We start from the raw sequence: 23,190 nt of genomic DNA, 5'->3' as shown, positions 1-23,190 counted from the left end.
GAACAGGGATAGGTGAAAGCATGCGCACATAAGGAACCGGTCTCCCAAACATCACTTCAAAGGGTGACAAGTGAATACGTTTCGATGGGAGACTACGGACTCTAAGCAAAGCCAAGGGCAACATGGACACCCAATTAGACCCTGTTTCTTGGGTCAATTTGGACAACTGGTTTTTCAAAGTCCTGTTCATCCTTTCCACTTTTCCAGAACTTTGGGGCCTATATACGGTACCCACCATCTTCCTTCTTCACTGGCAACAGTGGGGTGTTCCACTGTGATTGGCATTGTTTCAAGATTCCATGTTGAAGCAATCGCTCCAGGTGCACCCACACTCCTTCAGCTGCCCGTCGTGGGATGGGGTATTGGTTTTTATCCTCCGCCCATAGTCCAGGGTCAACATCATGAAGCAGGCTAACAGGGAGGATTCCCTCCTCTTCTTTTACCATCATCAAGCGCCAATGGTCTCTCAGGGGCATTTCTAAAGAAAACTCTCCTGCTGGTCCAGTTGTCATCATTACTTCCCCCATTGGTTGGAAGGAAATCTGGGCTTGTAATTTTGTTAACAAGTCTCGGCCCAAGAAAGGAATGGGACACTCTGGTATATACAAAAATTTGTGCTGGACTACTTGGCCGCCTAGGCGGCAGGTAACAGACTGCAAAAAGGGGGCCTTTTGTGATTTACCTGTGGCCCCAATTATATTAACCACTTGGTTTGTGGGTTTTGTTACAGGCACAGGTAAGACTGAGTGGGTGGCTCCCATGTCCACCTTCTCCTACCGGTAATAAGGTAGCTGGGTTAAGGGCTGTGGTAACCTGAAACTTCAGGCGTGAATGTAATAACAGCATCTGGCACTTCCTCATTTTCGCTTGTGATAGGAAATAGGTGCCTTTCATGTCAAGTAAGGCTGGGACTGCGTGTGGAGTCACACAGGTGGTGTCCTGTCCAAACGTGAATTTATCTGCCTTTGTGAGTAGGGTGGTCACTGCCACAACCTCTCTCATACGGGGGGGGGGGGCAACCTCTGTTCTGGTGGGGTTAGCTTCTCTGACAAGTATGCGACGGGTTGCTGCCAATTTTCCAGTTTCTGGCATAAGACTCCCTTGGCTACCCCCTGGTCTTCATCTATGAACAGGGTAAAACGATGCCAAGCGCTGGGGCTTGTTGTAATGCCACTTTGAGATCCTGAAAAGCCTGCTGCTGTTCCCTGCCCCATATAAAAGGATCCTTCTCTATTCCCCTAGTTGACTCATGCAGGGGCCGAGCAATGCTTCTGTAGTTGGTAGTGAGTCCAGGAGATATTGTACATCATCATAAGTGGGATTATAGGTTTTTTTTAAAAAAATCCCTTCAAACAATTTTATGATCTTCGCTGGATTCTCCTCAAAAGAGGGGTTCTGATTACGCCAATTACAAACATCTGCACTTGTGAACGGAACGTGCTGTACCGTGTAGGTCCGTGGTGCCTCCGCTTGTCCAGCTGGGACAGGGGCTGGCGGATCATAAACCCTCCGAAGGGGCATTACTCCGGCTGCCTGATCCTTCCTGGTTTTTCTCATACTGTCTATGAGACATAACTCTCTTCGCCGCCTGTCCCCACTTACGTTGCCATCTCTTCCTCTTTTCAGGGGTGCAGCATTCTGCTGCCTCAACTAACAAGGGGCTCACATCCAACTTCTCCCTCAAATGGCTTTACAAACTCCTTTAGTCTCTCTTTCTGTTTTTCTGTCCACATTTTCTTTCCTTGATTCATATCATCTAGTGTCTTCCTAAACTCCTTGTCATCTTCCTCTTCTTCCGTCTCACTATCCTCCTTCGCAGGTCCTCCTCCCCCTACACCAGCGCCTCCCTGTGCTTCTTGATTTTGGCCTGGGGGGTTTGTTGGAGGGGCTGTCGGTGGAGTGTAAGGTGGTGGCTTAATCACTCCCCCCTCCTCATCTTCTGGGTCTTCTAACACCAGAGGCTTCACTGTACAAATCCTGCTCTGTGTGTTGCTGTCACGGCAAGACTTTAGCCATGGTAGATTCTTTTCTACATTGGTCTTCCATGTAGAGATATAGGGGATCTGGTCTGGGTGGACATTTAATATATTTTGCCACAGGGGGTTGATTCGCCACAGGGGGTTGATTAATTGCAAATCAAAGCCACGCATTGGCTTGCTCCAGACCCCATTTTTCAGATACTCCGCTCCTAACCGGGTTTCAAAATTCTCTCACACTCCACATGTTACAGATTGTCAGAAAATGCACAACCCTACAATCGCTCGGCCAAGGGGACACTAAGCCCTGGCCCTCATTCAATAATTCATCCACCGGAGTATCTGACACACAACATGCCAACATACAAATCACACCATTATAATTCCAACATGCAACACACAAAACACACCAATACAATTTCCCCTCTGTTTCCCTTTTACCCAACCTTACTGGCGGCACACTACTGCCACGGCCAGTTCCTTTCCTGGCAGCACTTTACTGCTATGACCAGGTGAGGCTGATCAGGCCTCTGGCCCTTTCCCTCGGGCCCCTAGCCCTTTCCTTCGGGCTTACCTTTTTTTCTCCGCTGCGGATTCCCTCTTTCGGCCGTCCTCTTTTCTCCCTCGACCAGGTGTCTCCACTCCAGGACGGTGTGGCAATCTCCCCCTACAAGCTGGCAGGGTGTGCACTGGAAATGCGAACGCCAATCTGAGCTGTTCACCTGAGGTCGAGCCTGGCTCTCCTCGGTCCTCTGGGGTGGGGCGATTTCCCGGCCAATGCACCAAGCTGTAGGTTTATGCCTTATACTTGCCAGGGAATCGTTTGCCCGCGTCCCCAGGACCGAAGAAAGAGTAAAATAACACCAGGAAAGTTTCTTCTTTGGAGAAAAGAGTTTAATCTGTGCACAGAGACAGCCAGCAGAATAGTTTCTGAAATCTGGCTGCAAAGCAATACACATCAGCAAACTTTCTTATACTTTGAGAACATTCACCCACCTCCCAGACCTCCCCCAAACTTCCCCAATCAGCTGGCAAGTTTTCACTTATTCCCTTTTAGGGCATATCTATATTGCTGGCTAAGCACTGCTGGCTAAGCACCCCCTCCTCTTACCCCTGTACGTGTGCCTTTCTGCTGGCTAAGCACTCCCTCCCCTCTCCTTCGTACACGTGTCTTTTTGCTAGCTAAGCAGCCCCTTGTACGTGTCTTTTTTTTATCTTGCATTACTGAAGCAGGAAGCGCAAGGCAGGAAATGGCCCCTCAGCCTGTCTGGTAGCTGGCTTGACCACAATTGCAGAAGTAAGCTTAGTGTAAAGACTCACTATGTACAGATAATATGAAGATTAACCCTTCAGTATCAGCAGTGACTTGTCGGGAGGGAGCTTATGTAAGCAGCACAGCCCAACCATACTGTCTGCTTCTCTTTTCAATGGAATTGGTTAGGCACTGATTTCTGAGTCACCAAGCAGTGAGAAAAGCATGTGACGATGTGCTTCAGTCCTGAACTCTTAGTTATAAACTGGTTCTGGAGCTAAGCTGGATTCATTAAGTTTAGTCTCTGTGGAGAGTCCAGTACTCACCCAACTATACTTCATACCATTTAGTCCTTTCAATAAGTAGCATACAGTTGCTTTCAGTTCCTATTTTAGTATCATAACCCCAGGAGAGGTCTAAACACATGATTTGAACTATTGATCTTGACTGATGGGGGGGAGGGAGAGACAATCTTTCACAGAGGACGGGCCTTCATAGAGGCTGAAATGGTCAGATTGTTAACTGCAAAGTAAAAAGGTAAGGTAAAGGATGTGAATGTCTCACACACTCTCAAATGAAGGGAGAGGATGACCTCTAGTGGTTTTCTGCTTCTATGCAGCATCACTTCCATTGATAATGTTTTTTCGATGTCCTCCCAACATTGATTGATTGTGTGACTGCAGTACATTGTTTATTGCTTTCATTTTATGGATCAATGGTTTTGTTAGATAGTAAAATTCATGTTAAATTGCTGTTTTAGAGGTTGTTTTTAAAAGTCTGGAACAGATTAATCCGTTTTGCATTACTTTCTATGGTAATGCCTTGGTTTTGGAATGCTTTGGTTTTGGAACGGACTTCCAGAACAGATTAAGTTTGAGAACCAAGGTACCACTATAATTTCCTGGGTGGTTTAGGGAAAGGTGTGCATGCTAAACCTCTTTTGGGAATGAGTTTCATAATTTGGGTGCTGCTACTGAGAAGGTCCTCTTCATGGATCAGTGCCTTGTCATGGCAAAGGGGCTTGAATAACTACAAGAAGCTATGAGCTATGCTCTGCAAGGCCACCCAAGGTGGACAGGTCATAGCCGAGAGTTTAAACTAAATGTGATCCACCTGGAGAAGGAACTGGCAAACCACTCCAGTATTTTTGCCAAGAAAACTCCATGGGCTTATAAAAGGAGAAGCTTTGAGAAGAAAGTGAGAGTTTCCAAGACATGCTCTGGTTCATGGGGTCACAGAGAATCGAACACGACTAAGACGACTAAACAACAACAACTGAGAAGGCCCAATCTCACCTCCCCACCAAGAGAATCTCTGGAGGTAACAAAACATGGAGTAGGTCTTCAGATGTTGAAGGTAGTACTCATGCAAGTTCATGTGAGAAGAGGTGGTCCTTCAGCTAACTTGGTCCTAAGGTTTCTAGGACTTTATAGGTAAAATCAGGCACTTTGCTTGTGCCTAGAAATGGTTCAGAAGCCAATGCAAATGAAAACTGGTGTATTTTCTGATAAGCAACCACTAGCCTCTGCATTTTGCACCAGCTGGAGATTATGAATGCTCTTTAAGAACAGCCTCCTAGAGTGCATTGCAACAGTCCAATCCAAACGTGTCCAAGGTGTGAGTGATGGTGGTCAGATCTGCATGATCCAGAAAAGAGTGCAAATGGTGCACAAGCCGATGCTGAGCAAAGGCAATCCTGGCCACAGCCACCACCTGGTCCTCCAGGAAAAATGCTAGGTCCAGGAGCACTCTCAGTCTGTCAGCCTGTGTCAGGAGTCCCAGTTCCCGTCTTGATAACACAGCAAGTGTAGTTAACTAAAAAGGAAGATTTATTGCAAAACCAAACTAAGTTTGCCGGAGGGCTCTAACAAGCCACCAGCCTCATCAGTCATGATGACCCTTCTGAAGACTGCTTCCTTTTGCTTCTGACGTCTCTTGTTTTGCTTCCTGTCTTGGAGCCCTCCCATTCGCGAGACCTTGGACTGAGAGGGTCAGCTCCCACCTATTCCCCATTCTCTGAGGGGCTGTCTCTTAGCTCTTTCCTGCCTGACAAACTGCATCCTTCTCTGTTTGTGGCATTTTGTACTCCTCAAGAGCGTTGGCAGGTTTCTGGCTTGCTTTCAGTCATTCCCTTATCAACTCACATTCCAAGGGGCAGGGGAGTTGACACTAGCCGATGCTCATCCTGCCTGGCAGTTAACCCTCTCTGTTCCTGGCTGCTTCCTTCAGCTGGCTGCAAACCTTCCCTGGGATCTGTCTGCAAACCTTCCCTGGGGGCTGGCTCATTCATGACAGCCTGATCCTTATAGGGAAGTGCAACCCCATAACTCCAAACCACCACCATAAACAGCACCCCAACCCCTATCCCTGCATGATGCCCCAGACACAAACCATGGTTGATGGTATCAAAAGCTGCTGAGATGTCCAGCAGAACCTACAGGAACACACTCCTTCTGTGCAATTCCTGGTATAGATCACCCACCAAAATGAGTAAGTCTTTTCTGTCTGAAAGCTGGACTAGAACCAAGAATGGAAAGGATGCAGCATAATCCATGAAAGTCTGGAGTTTGATCTGTTACTACTCACTCAAGTCCCATATCACACAGGCTCATAGCACCTGGGGCCTCAAGGGTGCCTCTCTGAGAATGAGGAATCAAGTGCCACCCACACAAACTTGCCAGTTCAATTGCACCGATAGCACACCAGGCAGGAGACCATGAAGAGCAGGGAGGAAATGCTCTTCTTCATACCAGCAATGAGACACTTGTTCCCCCAAAGCGAGTGGAGCGTAAGAGAAGTGAACGAAGGCAGAGGTGTTTCACTAGGAGCTCTCCGTGGTGCTGTGAATCACCATGCCCCATGGGCACCTCCATAGGGCCAGAACAGGACTTTTGGGGTCACTGCTGTAGAAGGGTGTCCACCAGAGGGTGCAATGCTGAATGCTCCCCTCAAATCCAGATTGGCCCTGCAACCATTGTCAGATATCCAACTGTTGAGATGAAGCGGAGTGTCATTTTGCTTGTAGTTGGAATCTCTCTTTCTTTCTTGTAAAGAAAGTAGTGATCAAAAAGTCATTTCAGACAGCTTTTCCACCTAGGGCAGTATCCATAGTCTGGGTGATCTTGTCCTTTGAATTACGTCTTTTATCCAAGCACTGAAGTTCGTTCAGTTCTCAGATTATGAATATTTTTAACTATCAACCAAACATGTTTCCCATGGGGGGGTGGGGAGACAAAACTCATCTCCCTGGAAACTGCCATCCTTTGCCTCTGGTAAATTCTGGGCACTTAGCCGACAAGTAATTATATTCTTGCAGAGTTACCGAGAGAGCAAGGGAAACAAAAATCTGTATTTTGAAATGTTTGTGCACTAGTTAACTTCTAGTTACTATTCTCATGCAGCTTGTCATGTCATGAGCAAAGAGCAAATTAAACAAGCAGGGCATTGTGTACCGTTTCTTAAAATATAAAGATGACATTTCTCAAATAAGAGGGGATGGATGAATCAGTCCTAGAAATGGACTAGTTGCGTGAGAAATAGATGGCATGCTATTTTGGTTAATGAAATTACTTTCGCGTTGAGGTGGAGGCAAGAGGGATGAACTGATATCCTGATTCAGATTACAACTGATTGTAAAACACTCAATAGTCATAGAATGTGATGATTACCTACTGTCCCTGCCTAACCTAAGGCAGGGTAACTTGCACACAGGAATAAATAATATCCTACCAATAGACTTGGAGAATTAGGGTTGTATCAAACTAAGTTTTATTCAGTGTACGTCCATTCAACTTAATGGACCCAGCAACCATGGCTATTATTTTCAATGGGTCTAATAGGCCCAGATGTGCTGCTGAGCATCTGATTCAACCCTTAGTCAAATGGGAAGTTGTATGGAAAGAGCTGATTCATGCGGCGGGGAGGGGAGCTAAATGTTGACATAGAAAAACAACGATCCTGGTCACAGTAGTTTGGAAGCCCTAGCATGTGTGTAACATTGCACCCGGTTTCCTATCAGATAACCTTCACTTGTGTCCTATCCAGTAACACTAGACCTCTGTCACAACATTAGAGCTTGTGGAATTCCAATGAATGTTGGAAGATTCAGGACAGATAAAAGAAAATACTCTTTCATGCAGTACATGGTGCAGCCATGGAACTCATACCCACAGAAGGCAGTGATGGTAGATGATGTGGTACTAGATGGGCTATTGGCTTAATCCAGCAGGCTCTTCTTATACTCAGTGAATGAATGAATGAATGAATGACCCTCCTGCCTCAAATGGCCAAGCACCTTCCCTTTCCTCTTGACAGGTCAGTCGGTAGAGCACGAGACTCTTAATCCCAGGGTCATGGGTTCAAGTCTCACATTGGGTAAAATATTACTGCATTGCAGTGGGTTGGACTAGATGATGCTCATAAAGGTAAAGGGACCCCTGACCATTAGGTCCAGTCGTGGCCGACTCTGGGGTTGCAGTGCTCATCTCGCTTTATTGGCCGAGGGAGCCGGTGTACAGCTTCCGGGTCATGTGGCCAGCATGACTAAGCCGCTTCTGGTGAACCAGAGCAGCGCACGGAAACACCATTTACCTTCCCGCTGGAGTGGTACCTATTTATCTACAGTGGTACCTCGCAAGACGAATGCCTCGCAAGACGGAAAACTTGCAAAACAAAAGGGTTTTTGGTTTTTTGAGTTGCTTCGCAAGACGATTTTCCCTATGGGCTTGCTTCGCAAGACGGAAACGTCTTGCAAGTTTGTTTCCTTTTTCTTAAAACCGTTAATACAGTTGCGACTTGACTTCGAGGAGCAACTCATAGCACGCGGTGTGGTAGCCCTTTTTGAGGTTTTTGAAGACTTTGGTGATTTTTGAAGCTTTTCCAAAACTTTTCCGACACCGTGCTTCGCAAGACGAAAAAAACCGCAAGACGAAAAAACTCGCGGAACGAATTAATTTCGTCTTGCGAGGCACCACTGTACTTGCACTTTGACGTGCTTTTGAACTGCTAGGTTGGCAGGAGCAGGGACCAAACAACGGGAGCTCACCCCATCGCGGGGATTCAAACCGCCGACCTTCTGATCGGCAAGTCCTAGGCTCTGTGGTTTAACCCACAGTGCCACCCGCGTCCCGATGATGCCCATAACCCCTTTCAATTCTACGATTCCATGATCCAGCTGCTACTGAGGTTTAAGTGAGAGCAAGCTCTGCCCAATTAACCACCTTTATCTTTTACACTTGGGGGCACTCAAGTAATTTCGTCCTTGATTCGGGGAGGTTCACTGTGAAAAAGCTGTTAATAAGGAGCCATTGAAAGGATATTTAAATTATTTTTTTTAATGACGGATGAAGCTATGGTTCCATGAATCTGCTAATATGCACAGATGCAAAAGCTAAGAAGCTTGACTCCATCTATCACATTTGATTGCCAGCTGATGGAAAGAGCCATCGGGGTGGGGGGTGGGGGAGAGATATAAGAAGGGAGGGTTTGACAGAATGGCTAAGCAATTTCTCCCGCTCAGTCAAAACAACTAATGGCCTCAGAACTACAATTCAGCACAAAGGGGAAATGATTTGGCAAAAGATTGGCACTTCCCGCAGAATGTTTTGTGGTCCTCAGAGGGAAGAAGAGGAACATTTATCTTGCCTCTCTTTGCTGAGGCTTCAGTTTGTATATTGTTTACTTGCGCAATAGATGTAAATGGCTCTCATTTTTTCAATCCTTTCATCATACCCCTTCAAACTTTCAGGGAAAGCCCAAGTGAGCACATTCATATTCCCTCCAAAGTATACTTTTAAATTCTCCTATCCCAGTGACATTGGCTTATGCTTGCATCTGGAGGAAAATAATGGAATCATAGAATTGTTGGATTGCCAACTTTCGAACTACCTCCTCCCACTGGGTCTTCAACAGAGGCTGCAGCAACATTTATTGGCTGTGATAAATATTATCACGGTGTGACGAAAAGCTTTATCTACCAGTTTCTGTAGCCCAAGCTACAGGCTAGGCCAGGTTTTTTAGTTACGGTAGTTGGCAATCTTTACTTTGTATGAGTGTTTTGGCCTGGCTGAAATGTGCCCTTTAATTCTGATCATGCTAGGATACAGGATAGAGGGGGTTCATCCTAGTCCAACATCCGTCTCTACAGTGGCCGACCAGGTGCCTAGGGGAAGCCCCAAAGTTGCCCCACCCATTTCTGTTTCTAGCCCTGCCCACCATTGCCTAGATGGGAATGTGGGCCTCAGACTAAAAATGTTTCTCTGTCCCTGCGCAAGAACAATTCCAGGTGGTGGCACCCAATCCCATTTCCCCAAAAATAACGTAGGTTGGGAAAATGCAATTGCCCTAAATTAGAAGGACGATGTTAGAATCCTCTTCAGCTAATGAATAACAAATGCAATGTGGGGGATGAGGGTGGGACCTGGTAGGTGCTCAATTGTTTAGTGGCAGCTCTTCATTTCTTTCTGAAAATGAGGTCTAAGTGGTCGTATCCGCAAGTTTGATACCCGATAGCCTTTTTTTTTTAAAAAAAAAAAAAGTAGAAACTTTAGATTCTTGGCCAGGAATTCCCTTTTCTCATGGGAGACAGCATATAATCTGTATAAAAATAGAAAGAAACCCTTAGCAACAAAGACTTTCGGTGCGGAGGCTTCTTTCAGAACTATATTTCGTTTTCATATAACGGAGAAATAGATATCTGAAGGGCCATAGAAGGCTGGCTTCAAGATCAAAATTGCACTGTTGGAACAGCGAGGATCCTAGGACATAGCTCTTAATCTGTGTGCTCTTTGAGAAAGTTCCACTTCAAGGAAGCAGTTCCCTTGTTCCTTTTGCCACTGGGAATACTTTGTGTCACTCAGCCGTGGATTTTTGTAGGTAAAGACATTTTCTTGCGGGGGTGAGATACCACTAATTAGCTCAAGAAGAGTCAGAGGAGTCAAAGAATGCTAGCCATCTTTAGTTAGTTAGTTAGTTAGTTAGTGAGTTGTGATTGTTCCCTTTTAGTTTCCTGCAAGACAGCTTACAACGACAAACAATGAAATCGCAATACCTAATCCCAATTCACGTTTAAAATCAACATTCTTTTTGACATAACAAACCCCCAAATCACCAACACCAAATCAATGAAACCTTTACAAGTATTTAAAAGTATGGCCCAAAACAAAACAAACCCCCAAACCCGAAAAGAGCACATAGATTAATGTTCTCTGAAGGCTTGCTGAGACAAATGGCCTTGACCTACTTTTGGAAGACAGTAGTGATCAAACTCTGCAAGACTTCATAGGAGGAGGTGTGTCAGAAAAGAGGTATCACAACGAAAAATAAATAAATCAGAAAAAGAGCCAACCTTATGGAAGATAATTTATGACTGCCTGGAGGTCTTAATGTTTGTGGAGAATCTGATTGGAAAATGTGCTCTCTGGGTAACCCTGGACTCACTTTTCTAGGGAGTGAATGGTCAAAACAAGCCCTGTGAATTCAGTCCAGAAACAAATGTATAATGAATTGTAAAGCTCTCTTAAAAGTGGCACAATTTGGTCCCAGCCTCTGGTGCCAGTTAACAATGAAGCTACCAGATCAACTGGAATTTCTAGATTGTTATCAAGGGTAGCGCTATGCCTAAGCACATTACAATAGTCCAGCAAGATATTGCAAAGGTGTGTGTGTCATAGAGGCCATGTCTCTGTTTCCTAGAAGAGAGTGCACTTGGTTGGTAAAACATCTAAGGCTGCTCAAGTCTTTCTCTTGGGTTCTGTATGCAATCCTCCAGCACCTTTGCATCCATCATGTTGTAGCCCTAAGTATTTTATTATGGAGCCAGGTCACCTAAGTTCTTGGCATAATAGTAGTGCATTCATGGTCGACAGCAGTGATGTGGTAGTATTGCGGAAGCATTGCAGGACCATTCATAACACAGAAGAAACCACTACAAATGCACAATACACTTGTGCCAAGAACATGTTGCAGCTTGTACTTTTAATGGACTTATTTGCAAGGTTGACTTAACGTCACCTCCACAGCATCCTAGATTTGCAGGAGGTTGCGTATTCCCTCTCTCTGCTTCAGGGCGGAATTTAAGTGGGCACATAAAATCCCTGACAATTCCAACTTGTTTCAAAACACTCCAGTGACGTGACAAGACACACACATACCTGCTGTGGAATGGACACAATCGCCAGCTCCTGCTGATCTGAAATTCTCCTAGCAGATGAGCTCCATGTCAGAGTAGTTATGGCAACAGATGTCAGCACAACCGAATGTTAGCATGTAGGGGAGTTTTGGGTCTGCCCTCCACATCCTGCCCTAATTCTCTCCCTTAGTGCCCTGGGAATTACTCTTGTTAGCATGGATATAACAACATGTAGCAACTGCGCAATATCTCCAAACTGCAGCAATGAAACGCTGTTCCACCTCCGACACAACTGCTAATGAAAAGTCCGTCTTGTTTATACAAGTGAAATAATGGAGCATGTCAGGTTGCGGTAACAGACATCCAGCATGGCCTCTATATTAAAACTATCGCTACATATTTATATCTCACTGAAATCAACAAACAGGTTACCTGTTCCAGGCGCTTTCTCCCCAGGTAATTATCGGGCCTTTGGCTGTCTCAGAATCTGAGCAGAATAAAATCACCATAACATTTACAACTGATTGAGCCTGGTGCATAAATCATGCAGCTGGGTTTAAAAGTCTAATACGGCAGTAGCTTAAGGGGCAGCAACATACACAAGTGTCAGCAAAGCTGAAAATCCTGATCTCTTACTTTAAAACACAGAACTGCTCTGAAACATTCGGGCAGTGTGAAATTGGGTGGATAACTAAGTTCCGATCCACACATCTAAGTATTTATTTGTGTTTTTATATGCATTACTGAATGTATCCATTTGTATGCTAGTTGCTTTAGGAAATCTGTCATGCATAGGCATATAATATGAATATTATACCATATGTATAATGGTATCTATAATATGTGAAAATGGTTTGTATTTTTAGTGGAACATGGAAAAAACCCTGCTTTTAATCGAGATCAATAAGCAAATACCAGGGGGGAAATCAACATGGATAAGTTTGACACCAAAACTTTCAGAAAACACCATCCCTAATGGAAAGATCACAAGGCTCCAAAAATAACAGATTGGCAAATCAAATTACAGGAATTGGTGGAGACGGCTCAACTGACTAGTAAACTCAGAGGATACTCAAAGCAAAAATTTGCAGAAAAATGGGATGGTTATAGAAGATATGTTCAAAAATACAATAATAGTTTTGACTCCATGCCAGCATTCGAGTGATAAAGGAACTAAAAGGAGGTGGACAACAATTAAGGATTTATTATGTTTTCAGAATGTATTAGAAAAATTATATAGAAAGGTTTATTGTTTTGTGTACATTCAAATGTAAGATAAAATATATGCAAAGGGACTTGACAGGAAGTCAAAGTTGAAGAAAAGATTTTGGAAGATAAAAGGGGAAAAAATATTTACTTTCATTATTATCATTTTGTGTGCGGGTGTGTGTGTGTGGGTATGTGTGTTGTTGTATGCAATGTTTGGGAGGAAATAAGACGGTAAATAACAAATAACAAACTAAATATCGATGTATGTAATTTTTATTTCTTAATTATATTTAATGGTAGAATGGCTGTATTGTTTTTTGTAACATAAAATCATTCAATAAAAATTATTTTAAAAAAAGAAAAAAAAACACCATCCCTAGGTCAGACTAGCTAGCACAACCCATCATCTAGCAACTGCCCAGAATCTCAAATGGAGATCATTCCTATCATAGCTCAGTCAGTAATGAGACTCTTAATCTTAGGGTCATGGATTTGAGCCCCGACCCTCATGGTCCCTTCCAACTCTATGATTCTTTGGAGTCTGCTCCCTGACCCTTTTTACTACTGAGGCCAAGAATTGGGGATGGGCAAATCTATCAATTTTGGCTTCTTTACCTCTCTCATTTTTCCACTTTCAAGCTCGTTTTTTTCTTTTTAAAAAAGTCCTCATGAAAAATACACCAGTGTTGTAGTGCACATTTTCCCCAATATACACATTTTTGTTTGCAAATTTGCCTAATAAACACATTTTGAAAAGCGATTTCCCCATTTGTAATGCATTTTTGTATGCTTTTCTCACAAGTACATGCATTTTCGTGCACACATTTTACCCTAGTATAATGCTTTTTTGAGCACATTGCTTGGCTGGAAAACTGTGCTGAGAAATTCAGAGAAGTGTGGAGTTTGAAGGATGTTTGTGTTTCCATTTGTGTATCATTTTGGAAAGTGTTTGATTAGGTATGCTTGCTTTTAGACGTGAACCTGAATTAAATGCGAACTCCATCCTTACCAGGGATTGAAGATGAGATTTTCTGCAACCCAATCCTGTGCTCTACTACTGAACTAGGACCCCTCATATATAGTTCTTATCATTCTGTTTCATGTATATACTTGTTCTGAACACTGTGAGAGTAAAATATTTCTTTTAATGTTTCCCCTTCCTTCCATCCATCTTTGCCAAAGGCTTTAAATGAAGCCCTTGAGGGCTAAAGCAATAATTGGCCTGAATACATGCACAGCTGCTTTGTACTTGTCTCTTGATATCCTAATCTGGTTCTTTTGAGTCATATCAGCCTGAAACACAGCCATATGTTCACGGGACGAAAGCATAGCTTTTCTAGACAGTGACTGACACTGGCACTTCACAGAAAGATACAAAAGTTCTGATTGACAGCCTACTGGGTATTCACGATGATTTGAAATGCAATGAAATCAAGAGTCACCTATATTTGTACACCGTCTGGATGCAAAAGTTGGATTTCCCCAGTTCCAAATACAAGGAAACTTTGTCATGTGGTTGAAGCTGATTGCAGGCAGCGAACTTCTCAAGTTAGGATGTCACAGTGGAATTATCAATATGTTCCTGGGTCAGGATCTTAGGGGAAGAGTCTGGGCCAAGGGAGGCCAAGGAGCAGAAGGCCAGCTGATTTGAGATGACATGACGTTGGGGACCATCTGAGTCTTTTGTTGCTCAAATTTAGGAGGAGCATCCAAATGCAAAGGGATGGAGCAGGCACAGAGGATAAAGACATGGAAAGGGAATCTGAACTTTTAGGAAACAAGTGAGGTCCGGTGTTGTGTTTGCGCATTGGCCAGGGAACAAGGACTGAATCCAGAAAAATCCTTGTGCAAGTTAAATGATTTCTGCTCACACAACAGAACTTCCACTTCTTCTCCCACCTCAAGCCTGTTCTGGGGCTTCTCCCAACCCTCCAAAACAGATTGGGGACACACCTGTGGGGGGGGGGGGAGAGGAAGCAAACCCAAACAGTGGCATGTGCATGTCTAAAGCCCACCCTGCAGTGATGGAGGGCTTGTGTGTCTGTTTGCAAATATATTGTGTTTCAGTTGTAAATTATATGCACAGAGTTTGAGTATGTTGTTCTGTGACCTCCTTCAATATTTATAATATTATTGAATTTATATTTATAGGGCTGTATATAAATTCAATAATAAACAAACAATATCACTTTATTTGAATATATAATGCATTGTTTTGTGTCTTTGTAGGACTTAGCATAAAGCTTTAATTCTACTTCTTCGGAGTTAAAATGACCAGGAGCAAATGGTTTGGGTTCTGTGGAACTCACTATGGCTACTGAAATAAAATAATGCAAAAAGCATTTACAAATCTGAATGTGAGCCTTACATGCTTCAGTTCACAGGGATGGAATCTACACACATATTAAAAACTCTTTAAAAAAAAATTTGGAAAAATACATTGGATTTTTGCGTAGCTCACTGTCGCCATCTAGTGTCACATGTGTTAATTGCATTTTACAACACATTTAAAACATTTTATTTGCAGCTATGTTGATGAGTCCCAAATGGTTATACAGAAGGGATGCATGAGTGTCATCACTTCAGTAAGTGTCATAGCACTTACTGAATGGCTACAAACCACAACCATAACAACCACGAACATGTACTCTCTTCTGAGTTGCAACATTGTTCTACAAACACACACAGTTTCATAAAACTACAGTGCAATGCAGTGCAAAGCTGGGAAGTTTCAATATCTCTAGAAAGCAGAGTTACAGTGATTGAGGATATGTGACGTTCTCCAAATCCATTAATCTGCTCTTTTAGCTTACAACCCTAGAATCATAGGTTTTGAATGTGCCCTGAAGGTCCTCATGTCCAAGTGGCAAAGCCGATAGCATTGTGAGAACAATATTAATTGCCCATTTTTCATGTACAGTGGTATCTCGGGACGCTTCAGGTTACAGACTCCGCTAACCCAGAAATGGTACCTCAGGTTAAGAACTTTGCTTCAGGATGAGAACAGAAATTGTGCGGCGGCAGCGGGAGGCCCCATTAGCTAAAGTGGTACCTCAGGTTAAGAACAGTTTCAGGTTAAGAACGGACCTCCAGAACAAATTAAGTTCTTAACTCGAGGTACCACTGTATGTCAAGGAGATTTCAGGATGATGTCTGAGCCAATCTTTGCCAATATCTGAGAAAATCAAAAGATGTCCTCTCAGTTTGGAATAGCTGGTGATGATCCAGCTCATTTCTTCTCCTCCTTTCACTTGCATTTATGTTTTTTATCTCTCCTATTTTCCTGGTTCTGACGTCTGCTATACTCACTGCTGTGTTCACAGGGTGATACAAATTTCCTACTGTCTGATCTTGCCTTTGCTAGAAGGCGTCTGTTAGATCAAGGAAAATAATCAGTACCTTCAACTTTTATTTTTGCAAGCAGGGAGAAATGGAGAGGATAAACTCAAAAAGACACGGTTACACAGATAGATCCCACAGGATATGCGGTTTTGTCTTTCAGCAGAATATTTGTTGCAACTTCAGCAGGAAGGCCCAATGGGTGTGATGTGGCCAAATGAAACTTCAGGAATTTTTGATTATCTTTTGATAGGAAAGAAACCAAAATAAATACCGGCAAAATCTACGCTTTCTAACCTGCATGATGAAATTTCTTTTTAAAGATTTGGCATCGAACGGCAACAGACTACTGAGGATGTGAAAGAATTAATGCTCCCTTCCTCAGATTTAACAAGAACCAGCTCACTGTTGTCAGTGGGACTACTTTGCTAATATAATAATAATGATAATAATAATAATAGTAATAATAATAATAATAAATGTCTGCCATAAATGACTTCAACTGTGTGTGGAAATGAGTGGGTTCCAGTGAAATTATAGGTGGTTTTATGCATCTAATAACAAGAAACCCTCTTTTGAAAATGAGACTTGATTCAAACAGCATCTCTGAGCCATAGCTGCCAACATTTCCCTTTTTTAAAGGAAAATTCCTTTATTCCGAATAGGATTCCTCGCAAGAAAAGGGAAAAGTTGACAGCTATGCCCTGAGCGATAGTACATCAGGTCCCTGGGACGTTGTGAGGGGAAGTAAAATGGCGGCTGTAGGCCGCAACCAGCACTTTCCTTATAAGAGCGCTGTTTGTCTTGCCACTGCGATCCTCCCTGTGGCAAACCTTCCCAAATAAAATGCCTCACGCACACCCACCAGCCACAAAGGTTGGAAGGGTGCTATGGGAGGGCGAGTGCTATGTCTGCATGATGATAAAACTGGAGTCAGCCCAGTGTGCAAATCTGAGGAGATCCACAGACCGCACCACATGGCCTGCGAGACTTTTGAATTCGCTGTAAACTGAGGGTTTAGCAGGGCAATCCTCCACCAACATAGCTGTGTAACTTAAACTATATCCTAAGCGCTCTGGTGTGTGAGACGAGGGTGGTGGAAACTTTCATTTTGTGTCCTTCCATCAACCCCTGTGGGGTGAATTTTAGTTACACCCAGGGCATTTTTTTTCCAGCCGGAACTTGCCGGAACTTCGGTTCTGGCGCCTCTCAGGTGGGCGCCATTGCCATTATAAAGAGAACAAGGGAGGCGTTCCGGTGACTTCCAGCACCTCTTTTTCTATATAAAAAAAGCACTGGTTACACCTGCATTTTTTGTGTGGTGTTATTAATTGCTTTGTAGGCAGGATCAATTAATAAAGAGCTGGGGGCGGATCTACTATGAAACTAAAGAAGCTTAAGTTTCAGAGCCGCTAATCCCAGAAGCAACTTTCGTCCACATTACTTTTTCTCTTTTTTTAGGTCTAGTAGACCCAATCTGAGTGTCACAACTCAAATTGTTTATTTTTGTTGTTGTTGTATCTATTTCAACAATCCCAACGTTTGAGAGTCGGTAGCACAGGTGTCGTCAAGGTGTGGCGAACTGCCGAGGAACAACCTTGTTGAAGAAGACAACAGGGGTTACCCCAGAACTTGTTGCTGGTTGCAAAGGGCTCCCCATAACAGTTCAAGCTTCAGGGACCCCAAAATGTAGGTCCGCCACTGGTACAGGGAGCTGTTTTATCCTCTTCCCCAAACCCAACCCACTCTTTCGCTGGCCCGACACACACCTTTTCGTCACCTTCGCACTGAGGTAACTTCTGGCAACTTCTTCTGCCTTCCCTCAGTTGGGGTAAGTAGATACACCATGGTAAGGAATTTGTGTTGGCTTAAGGTCATATTTTTAATATTTAATTATTTATTTATTTATTTATTATTTCTTCCATTCTTTTATTTATATTTTATACATTTATTTACATTGTACACATTCTTTTTATTTTTTTAAAAAAATATTTTGACAAAGTAATAATCATAAGTAAATAAGAAGAAAAATGTGCACCCCAACTCCAAGACCATTCCATTGTAACTATCCAACCTTAATGTATTTTTAATCTTTGTTGGAAGCCGCCCAGAGTGGCTGGGGAAACCCAGCCAGATGGGCAGGGTATAAATAATAATAAATTATTATTATTATTATTATTATTATTATTATTATTATTATTATTACTTAAGGTTTAAGGTCATTTTAATGGGGATGGGGAGGAAGAGATGCCGCATTCTACCCTCTCCCAACCTCCATATTTTGGCACTCGGTTTGCATTGTAAAGTTGCAGTCCTAATCCCACTGAATAAGCCCCATCAATTTCAATTCAACGTACTTCTGATGGTCTTCATGTTCAGAGCATAAGCAAATCCTGCCTGGATGATGGCAAAGTTTCATATAGTTCATGGTTCTGTTTCCAATATGGACTTTCCAGATCATTCTGGAAAATTTCTGTGTCTGTCAATCTGCCCATCTATCTATCTATCTATCTATCTATCTGAAAATATCTTCAGTCGGTCTGTCCGTCTGCCCTGGCCCTTTCCTGTTTTTGCTTCTTTGTGTAAGAAAAGTGTAGTTTCATGCATGTCATTCCACAGACCTGGGTAATTCCACCCCCCACCAAATACCAGACCAAACAGTTTTGGGAGGTTTCTCTGTTCCTTCTGTGAGTTGCTGTTTGCATTGTGTTCCCAGCAGCACTTGAGTGACACCTTGTGGTAGATCATAAACATTTCAACAATGGCCCTTTCTTTTCCAGTTACAGTAATCAGAAGTGCTTTCAATAAGTGTGTGTGGTGGGAACATTGTTTGAAGGGTTACTGCTTCCATGTGTACATGCAGCAGCTTCCTGTGGCCATTCTACTGAATGAGGATATGTCCTAGCTAGAACTGATACTACCCCATATTCCTTGAATGACTCTTAAGGGTAACAGCAGCGATAAGGCAGCTGTGCCCTTCAGATGCTGTTGGACCCCAACTCCCATGAACCTCAACCAGCATGGCCATTGGTGATGCATGATGGGAGTTGGAGTCCAACAACATCTGTACCTGAAGGAGCGTCTCCACCCCCATCGTTCAGCCTGGACACTGAGGTCCAGCACCGAGGGCCTTCTGGCGGTTCCCTCCTTGTGAGAAGTCAGGTTACAGGGAACCAGACAGAGGGCCTTCTCGGTAGTGGCGCCCGCCCTGTGGAACACCCTCCCTTCAGATGTCAAGGAAATAAGCAGCTATCTTCTCTTTAAAAGACGTCTGAAGGCAGCCCTGTTCAGGGAAGTTTTTAATACTTAATGCTGTGCTGTTTTTAACATATGATTGGGAGCCGCCCAGAGTGGCTGGGGAAACTCAGCCAGATGGGCAGGGTATAAATAATAAATTATTATTATTATTATTATTATTATTATTATTATTATTAGAGATCATAGCTGGGTTACAGCTTTAATGCATCTTAGGGATAGGGATGTGTGTGTGTGTGTGTGTGTGTGTGTGTGTGTGTTTTGGATCCCCATATTTAAATCCAGAGAGGATGTATTTTTATATGCCTTACAGGGGGTTGAACTAGATGATCCTTGGGGTGCCTTCCAGCTCTCCAGTTATATGATTCTATGAAACATTACACCCTGGTCCAGATAAGCAATGAGCAACAGCACATTGAGTACAGAAAATCGCAATAATGCCAATAGTAATAGTAGTGTCGTAATGTTTATACCCTGCCCATCTGGCTTGGTTGCCCCAGCCACTCTGGGAGGCTTATTATGTTTATAAAAACATAATAAAACATGAAGATATTGTCCTGAGAAAGATGTAGCCGTGTTGTGATATTTACAGGAAATTAGGGATTTCATTTTTCGCTAAAAGTTCCAAGTTAAGGAAATACCTTTTAATATATAGCAGCAAACTGAACCTCAGGGAAAAGTTACAGGGAAACATTGTATAGGAATAAGAATGGATTTTCTACTGGTGTTCTTTTTACTTCTTCTGCCAGTCATTTTTTTGACAATGGGCTATATAACTTGGCTCTTTGACTAATCTTCCTAAAACAACCACAGTGTCTCAGTCTTTTGAATGACTGCTCCAGACAGGTTTCATTTTATTTTCTCCATCCTTCCCCCCCTAAGAAGTGTACTAAAGTAATTAGTTTCAAGACCTTTTCTTTTTCTCTTATCACCTGGAAAAGAATACAGTATCTCTGCATATAAGGAGGTATGGGAGATTGCATAGAAGTTTTAATTTCCTGCAAGCAATATTTCATGGTGTGCGGGCAGGCTTAGCTGTGTTTGATCTGTTGGTGAATATATTTTTTTTATTAAGGCACTGCAAGAAGCATAGATCTAACTTTGCCATTGTACTAAGGTGTATTAGAGGAATGACATTTATAACCTGGGAGGTTCTGACGTGTTATAAGGTCATAAAATAGGTGAAGAGAAGAGAACCACTATATTGTGGGTGTGTAGGCGGTGTGAGTGTGCAGCTAACATCCCAGTTATCTAGAGAGGCTTTGTAAAGTGACACAAAAATTGATAGAGATGGGAAATTGTCATCTTTAATTTAATCTACTGAATCTATTTTGAAAAGTTGTTTGTTTATTATGCATTTGGACACCTCTTTTAAGATATCTTCACGAAATTTTGTGTGATGGTTCCTGAGATCAAGGAGCAAGTTTTCATCTAGTCATGGCTACATCTGGACACAATTTTGAATCCAGATGGCAGACTGAATATTTAAAAAATGCACTGATCGAGGCCAAAACTACACTGCTTATTTTGGTTTCTTTGAACTCAAATTCTCTAGTAATGTAGCTGCTAGTGTATAATTCAAGTTTTGGAGCCTGATACTCATTTTTGAAATAAATGCCAAGGGCATTTGAAGTCAAAAGCATTGTAGGGATGAAACAGAGACAAGCAGCTTGCTGCTCTATGGCCTCATGTGACCTTTGGTCCGATTCCATTTCGTGTTAAGGATGGAATATGGGGAAAGTGGGCGAGAGAGAAACGTAATGGGCCTACCCATCTTTGGCACTGGGCTTCGCACTTTTGACTCTGGCATCACCAGTTTGTGGTACTTCCAGATTACCCCAAGGGACTGTGAACCCAGAAGAAGAAGAAGAAGAAGAATTTATTTATACCCTGCCCATTCAACTGGGTTTCCCCAGCCACTCTGGGCGGCTCCCAACAGATTAAAAACAGAATAAAGGTTGCTCTCTCCTCTAATACATTATTGAAAGCAGTTCACCCTCACAAAGCTACAATTCCCAGGGTTCCTAGGAATGAGGGATTGTTAATTAAACCACTCTGGGAATTGTAGCGCTGTGAGATACCTCCTAACAACTCTCAGCACCTTTTACAAACTATAGATTCCAGAATTCATTCTGAAAAGCCATGACTGTCAAAGTGGTACAGGATTGTTTTAAATGCATAGCATGGGTATAGCCAGTGTCTTTCTTACTACTACTTAGGCTGCAATCTGATACCTTCCTACCTGGGAGTAAGAAGTTACTTCTGAGCAGACATAGCCTTGCCCTGTTACTGAGTTTCTGTTTGAGATGAGGTTTGAACCCACACTGCACAACTGCAGTTCTGTTAGGTAGGTAGAAAACATATCTTTATTTTTCTTTTCTCCAGTTAGAAAGAGTTCTCTGATCAATCATCTCTTTAAAGAGAGAAACCTTGGGCTTCTGAAACATAGTGTATACTTTCATGTGTAAGCAATTGTTCAACATCGCACATGAAAACGGCTGGTGCTAAATTGAAGTGCTCAGCTAGTGCCATTTTCTGCCTCTCAGCTCACCCAAAGCTCTTGCAAAACGGAATCTGTCACCTCAAGTGCTCTTGCTTGTGGAAAGCTTCTATTCACCAAGGACGCCATCCACGCACAGTGAGATCATGGGATGAAAACAAAGCCACATCCAGGGATTCTAGTTCAAAGGCTTCCTATGGCTTACTGGGGAAGAGCTATAGCTCAGTGGCAGATAATTTGCTTTGCATGCAGACGGTCCTGGGTTCAATACACTGTTTTCTTTTGCTCATAGCTCTTGATTCAAGCAATAACATGTTTTTGTGGCTCTTCAAGTCAAAGCTTCTTTCAAGATCTTAAAGGTTTATCCCCCTATTTGGGGCATTGCTGCTTAGAATATGTTGGCATCAGTCTGTCTTGAGAGACAATGGTTTGCACCTCTGGGAATGAAGTCAAGCCACTATGTTAGCAGGACCAAAGCGACCTCCTTGGGGCACAAGCCTGGGCAATGTGTATGGAGATCATGGGCTGCCCTTGCTGGTGTGGTCGAAAGGAAAGCAGACTAAGACGTTTGGCACCAGCTTGGCTGCAGGAGTTGTCAGAGTACAAGTTGCCATCCAACCGTCCTAGGGACGCCACTCCGGATTTGTGTAGCATTTAGTCGTTAGCCATTTCTTCTCCTGAAGATATCCTGCAAGGCAGCGGAGGTTTCAGATCACAGTTTTCCTTCTCTCCTACCTGCCCCTCGCTTCCCTCTACAGCATGTACAGAATCCGCCTTCTTGACATTGAACCAACTATTGGTTAAATCCCTGGTGGCAACTATTGGTTAAATCTCAGGAGTCACCAAGTCAAGTAAAACTATTCCAGCAGTCTCAACCACATTTTATCCAACCACCAGCTTTACTGTGTATCGTGGGTACATCTACAACTATTCAAAACAATCTAGTTTTCTTAGGCCATATTGCCAATATGCAGGAAAAGGTCACACTATCAAGTTCAGCATCCACTGATGAAGGGTGTGGGCTGCTCATTCATATAGTACATAAAGCAGGTGGCACCGCGGGAAGGTAAATTTAACCCATACCATGAAAGGCTTGGAGGACACACAAGCCAGAAAGATGATATTGCTGGACTACAACTTGGAGGACACACAAGCCAGGAAGATGATATTGCTGGACTACAACTTATACCACCCCCAGCCAGAATGGCAAATAGGGATGATGGGAGTTGGAATCCAATGTCTGAAGGGTCACAGGTCCCCCATCCCTGGACTAAACCACATTTAGCCACACTATCCACAGACACTCTTTGATTGAACAGGTGGGAGAAAAGCAACTGCAAGATTTTTGGCATTGAACAATGAGCCCCTTATTAATGAATAATACCATGTCCCATTTTAATCTTCTTTTAAGGAAGCTGCTTTTCCCTGCGCAACTGCATTTAAGGCATGCTAATTCTTAATCAGGTCAGCTTTCCGAAACTCCAACATCATATTCCCATATTAAAAATGAATGGAGACAAGATGCTGCTTT

At 43.1% G+C, this 23,190-nt stretch overlaps 1 protein-coding gene across 1 annotated transcript in view; it reads right to left on the bottom strand.

Moving 5' to 3' along the window:
* LOC308459473 (lysosomal acid phosphatase-like) overlaps window positions 1-8,553 on the bottom strand; it is an 84,729-nt gene extending 76,176 nt beyond the window's left edge. Inside the window, exon 1 of the mRNA XM_080975012.1 lies at window positions 7,670-8,553. Within this exon, the coding sequence (XP_080831138.1) occupies window positions 7,670-7,672 (3 nt within the window). The 5' untranslated portion in view covers window positions 7,673-8,553. The remainder of the gene's footprint in view (window positions 1-7,669) is intronic.
* Window positions 8,554-23,190: the final 14,637 nt, after the last annotated feature.

This window comes from Podarcis pityusensis, assembly GCF_964106645.2.
Source record: "Podarcis pityusensis genome assembly, chromosome: 12".
NCBI lineage: Eukaryota > Metazoa > Chordata > Lepidosauria > Squamata > Lacertidae > Podarcis > Podarcis pityusensis.
This window is presented reverse-complemented; position numbering and strand designations above follow the sequence as displayed.